Source organism: Protomyctophum parallelum (genome assembly GCF_964188405.1).
Source record: "Protomyctophum parallelum genome assembly, chromosome: 1".
NCBI lineage: Eukaryota > Metazoa > Chordata > Actinopteri > Myctophiformes > Myctophidae > Protomyctophum > Protomyctophum parallelum.
Window position 1 is genome coordinate 81,594,997 of NC_139697.1, and position 6,000 is coordinate 81,600,996.

The 6,000-nt window shown below is 38.6% G+C and overlaps 1 protein-coding gene across 1 annotated transcript in view; it reads left to right on the forward strand.

The window, feature by feature from the left end:
* doc2b (double C2-like domains, beta) overlaps positions 1 to 4,449 on the forward strand; it is a 148,036-nt gene extending 143,587 nt beyond the window's left edge. The window contains exon 9 of the mRNA XM_083773201.1: positions 990 to 4,449. Coding sequence (XP_083629327.1) covers positions 990 to 1,126 — 137 coding nt within the window. The 3' untranslated portion in view covers positions 1,127 to 4,449. The remainder of the gene's footprint in view (positions 1 to 989) is intronic.
* Positions 4,450 to 6,000: the final 1,551 nt, after the last annotated feature.

Consider the following 6,000-nt stretch of genomic DNA (forward strand, 5'->3'; position numbering starts at 1 on the left):
CTTTGCCTCTCACTTTGCCACTTGATTTGCCACTCGATTTGCCATTCACTTTATGCATGCGCATACCTTCTATTCCTGTATCACAAACAGAGCTATGGTGGGTACGTAGCACTTGTCTTAGTAGTGACAACGTAGTGTGAGCTTGCACAACCGCGTGAGACTAATTGTATGACAAAATATAAATCAGGCTAATATGACTTTTGTCAGTGAACACATCAGGATGGAGTGACTGTGGGCTCTTGTGTCAGGTTGGATCTTGGAGCCAGATCATATGCTCAGGTGGCCTGGCTCACATTTATTTCAGACCTCAGTGAGGTGTAGACAGCTACAGTAACATTTTCCCGCCACACAGTCAGTTTTTGATGAAATGGTGACACGTTTTCCTATTAGGTCAGGTTACAAATGGTTGAAAGCCTTTTTACTTTTAGTGCCTTTGACTTAAGGCAGAAGTCCTCAGATTGGGTGGTTCCAACGTGTTGATGCCATGTTAATTGTTAAATGACCAACTTTTATTATGTAACAAAAATATCGCAATGAGGTTGTATGCCTCCGCCATGCCAGTTGCCGTTTACATCTGTCGGTCCAGACTACTAGTGATTGAAGACTTTATGGAATGGAATGAAAGCTTTATGTGAGGTCACAGTGACCGTGACCTTTGACCACCTATACTTCAAATCAGTTCATCCTTGAGTCCAGGCAGAGTTTGTGCCGAATGTAATGAAATTCCCTCGAGGCGTTCCTGAGATATCGCATTCACAACAATGGGAAACATGTGGTCACAGGGACCCTGACCTTTGACTTTTGACCACCTGCTTCTATCAGTTCATCCTTGAGTCCAAGTGGACCTTTGTGCCAGATGTCATGAAATTCCCTCAAAGTGCCCTCCAGTGTATAGGCTACTCATGGCCACTGTATAACTCTTTGACTTATTGCAGTATATTTCACCATGTAATGTTTGGTATTCTCCTTGAATTGTGCCTTTCCCACAGGTGGCGTTTCTCTGGGCATCAATGCAAATGGGGAGCGGCTCAAACACTGGTTTGACTGCCTCAAAAACAAAGACAAGAAAATTGAGCGTTGGCATACATTGACCAATGAATTGCCTGGTTCAGCGCTCAACGACTAAAGACCCACAACCTATCTTGTCCAATCAATTGGTCCCTATACCTGGATGAAGCAGATCCGATTCTGTACGACCAACGGCCTCAATGTCTTATTGCTCGCAGCTCCTCTTACTGTATGTGTCATATCCAGGCTGGCCGTGAACTGTGCAGTGAGTGACCGATGTCGTCGTCCGTCCCCCCATCCCCCCCGTGTAATCCTCTACTGTATATCTACTGTATAGGGCTTGTCTGGATCAAAATAGCAGAAATCTTGTGTGTGTTCAACAAATGCATCACATACGTATAATAGGGGTTGCACAACATCTGCTTTTTACAAAATAGACCAAGCTTGTTGTCCGCTCAAATCAAGTCAGACCGGCTTGGAAAATCTATAGGTGGGGAAAGTCAATAGGGTGAAATGCTCTCCGCTCCCTGAACAGCTTTTACTGAAATGTGCTCTTGATCAAAAGACTTAACCCTCAATTTCTCCTGGGGAGCTTCCCAGTGGCCAACGTAGAATACTATATGGTTGCACTCGACAACTTCGCAGTGTGAAGTGTGAGTGTGAAGCAGGGTATTGTGAAAAGAAGCACACGTGCTTATTCAACTTGGCCTGGCCAAATCAAATGCTTTCAAACAAGTTTAAAAATAATAACAAGGCAACATTGTCATTGTTACAGGAGCTGTAATGTTGTGAATTGTTCTCAACATGCATGGTGCATGACGGCAAACCAATTGTAGATAAAGCCCCTAATAATTAGTTAATACACTGTACAAACAAAGTACGATAATTACTGTCAGTTTGATAGCAAAGATATCTTTTGTAGGAATCATGCCACTTGTCGGGTCTATTTTTAACTTAAATGCCACATAATATGAATGAATAATCTAAACTGCCGTCAAATAGTATTGCAATAAGTATAGATGTTGCATGCTATTACAAAACAATTGCAAAACCTTGAGCAAGGTAGGCCTACAGTATGACAAAATATGGACAATGGCTCTCAAAGTCTTTTCTGACTATTCTTCTTGTGAAGGTAAATAATTGATGCGTTGGACTTACTAGTACACTTTTCAGTGCAACCCCTATAATGTATAGTGTGCAGTCTACTAAACCCAAAGTTTACACTATGGAAAATGTGTTTTCACAAATCATGCTGATTGCATTTTCAACTGAAATTTGGAAACATGTATTTATCTTAAAATGGCAGACTTTTAACATAGAAAGTTTACAACAGACTGCTAAGACAAAAGCATGTAATGTTTACAACAGCTACTCTTGCTAAAGTTCAAGTTTGCTGCTGAAAGGGCAAACAAGCTCTTGTTAACCTTGTGAGAGGAGTCCAGCTGCGGCCTAGCGGTAGCACCTCAACCCTGCCCACACTCACGCCACCGCCACCACCACCACCACCACCACCACCACCACAAATAAGTTGAATTCATCATATCAACATTCTTTGTAGATCATGTCGATTCAACCCAGTCCATGTGGAAATTAACCCCAGGTGTCAATTATCTCATTTTGTTAATTCTCAAGTACTATTTGAGTTGGTTTATATTAGAATGCACCTTAATTGGCAGCTCACTGGGCTCAAGTCTGCTTAATGTCGGCACACATTTCTGTTGGGATGGCAGGTCCGAATTGTTCAGAAAGGTCATCATGCAACATATCCGTGGAGTCAGTTGAAACATAACCGGGTTGCAGAGTGGTGGGCGCAGTTTGAGGGGCTGTGGCTTGCTGGTGCTACAACCTGCAGCCTGAGCATATTGTGAAAGTCGTTGCAATAGTCCCAGCCTGCATTGTAAGCTTTACTTAGATGGATAGGGGTTGAATGGATGAATTATTACTGTACTAGCTCTGTATGTATGTTGTTAGTATCCTGTAGCATACATGTATGTTTTTGAGTATATGTTCTTTGAGGTATTATTTATGTAAGCCACTCCATTATAAGTGTATTCGACAGAATGTACATTTAATCCTCTCTATACCATAGTAAATCCACTGAGAATGTGCACCTTAGTGCTCAGTGTTGTTGATATTGTTTATGCATTGTTCAAAGGTCTTTGCTTGGACACATAATTATGATGGAACAGAGACAGTTGAATTTATAGCTCAAGAATAATACATTGGGCTTTATAAATAAGATTGTATACCATATCATATCTATATTTTTACTTGGCCTCCTAGTAGGCTTTTAAACATTTGAAATGGCCACTCGCTGTTTGGCTTTAGACCTGTACTAGTGATGTTAATTATATGTTTGATTCTGGCTCATGACCTTTGTTAAGGGTAATTTAACTCTGCACACCAATGTCACGCGCTGAAATTAGACGATCTTCAAGCTCACAATGCATCGCGGTGTGCAACAAAGTATAACAGACCCTTTATTTGTCACCCCATTTTTCTTTTTCCATAATTCCATGCAGAATTTATATTTCCTGTCAGATCATGTTTCAAAATGCAGTACTGTATGTATATATCGTTGATTTGTTCATCTGTACTTACATGCAAGAAAAGTATAAGCCTACTGCTATTGTGCACTACAGTTTTTTCTTACTGTATGTCTTTGTGGCTGACAGGATTTCAGAAAGACATATTAGAAGTACTCATTTAATTTGAAACATCAGGTGCTACTGCACAGTGTCTAACAACTTTGGAGACCCCAAACAATAGGTATTTAATTTCCTTTTAAATAATTTTGACTATCTCACCTGATTTGTTTAATTATTAGCACAGTGCTATTGTTTTTACTGTATTAATACTATGACTTATGAGAAATTACAGACAATTACATTGTCTGTGAGAAAGTTTCATTGTGACAAAGGATTTAAATTGTATTAGATAATATTCAAAGCAGGTGGAGGCAATGTTCATTACTTTACATGAGCACTGGTCAGCTTACTCCAATAGCTAATCACTACACCCATTTGAAAAAGCCTTACAGTCTCTTTATGGATATAGTTATGAGGCACAAGCTTGATATGAAATCTTGCTGGGAGTCCAGTATACCCCTTGAGAACATGGTGACCCACCTTTCTCCAGTGATATACAGTACTATTAATACAGCCAACATGTGATATTTTGTAATCTGTCTGCCTTTGTACTGAAGCTCAATATTACGAAAAAACTAAATGCATGCATATGTTCTTGGTTTGTCATGAGACGACTTTGCCTAATGTTTGATACTGCTGTTTTTTCTGTAAAACACAACTGTGTACATGCTATATGATAATGCTACAAGTCAGTCTTTATTCTGGACAACATTTTGTACCTTTGAAGAATATTGCATTGCCTGTTAGGCTGTATTGACTATCTGAAAGCGTGACTTGATGTTAATTAAATACTCTCCTTTATTTTTGCTCCTTTTTAACTCGGGCGATTGTTTGCATTATTTTGGTGGTTTTCTGTAACGAAAACAAATGTGTTTATTTACTTACATCTTAGTCTTGCACCACATAGCCAGGTTAATCCATTCTTTATTGGTTTACCATGAGACAGATATTTTAACATTTATATTCCTTCCACAATGGAGCAAGATAGCCATGCATTTGCCATTGGCCATTTGTAATGCCTGTGTTAACAATTCAAGGCTGGAGTTTATGGCATGTAAGCATATCACATTTATGAATAATTTGCTGACAGACTGATTCCTGTCTTATAACAGAATCTAGCTGCTGATAAGAATCTTGGTTCTCAGCTTACCACTCTGATGAATGTATAGCTTTAATTATTATTTTCATCTTCATAACTAAAATGCTTTTCAGAAAGAAAATTCATAAAGCGAAATTGCTTTATGAATTGTCTGATGAATCCTTGTTTATAAATATAAACGCATATATACGCATATATAACGCATAATATAAACGTTTATAAATATAAACAAGGATTCATCATCATACAGTAACATTATTAAATGCTCTGCAAAGCCATTTAATAGTTATCCATTTATAACTTTTGAAACGTCCCCATTCCCCAGGCCATGGCTAAGAAAATGTTTAATGTCTCCAAAGGGGGTCTTGTTGGGTATAATTGGATTCAGCTCAATGCCACTGGTCAAACCCCCATGGGCAACCATGCCCATTTCCAGTTTATTAATGCCTCCGAAGGAGACCTTGTGGAAGAAGTCACTGGACTCAGGAGCCACGACTTCCAAGTTGACCTCCCCGTGCCACGGCAACTTCTGTTTTTTTCAAATAATTATACGTCTACAGCCTTTCAGTAAATTAATAAATACAATACATAAATTATTACAATATTCAATGTAGCACTAGCTGTAAACCGCAATGAAATGCTGTTGAGTTGAAATATAAAATGTAGGCTGTGTCCGAAATCCCTTCCGACTCACTAGTGCACCAGATAAACCTAGTGATGATTATGCCATTTTGTTGTCCACAATGCATTGTGAAACGTTTGGGTACAACTGATGGTCACTATCGCAAAGAATGTAGATGAACATGGATTCAAGGCACACTATAAAGATTTCTGTTCTCGTAGCATTTTCTTGAAACTTGCAGACTGGTTATGTAACTTCCCATGGGAAATTGTCTGGACACCAACAGAAGGATTTCTCAGTTTGAATATCCAAAGAATATAACACTGTATCATACATTCATACATAATTCATTTTTCACCACACTTAAAATAAAATAATTAGTAGCTAACTGATGGGTTTTTCATAGATGGAGGTTTCCTGGAGAATTTCTTGATGATGATATGATGATATGCATTATGTGCTGTAACAACTTGCAGTCTGTTTCTTTTCCCTTTTTTATCAGAATAAACTAATGAAATCCCATGAAATGTAGACGACCTAGTCATACTGAATGCCTAGTTTTTTATTGTTTCTATTTGTTTTTGACTGTAGGGAATGGCAAACACAAACAAAAGAAATAGGAA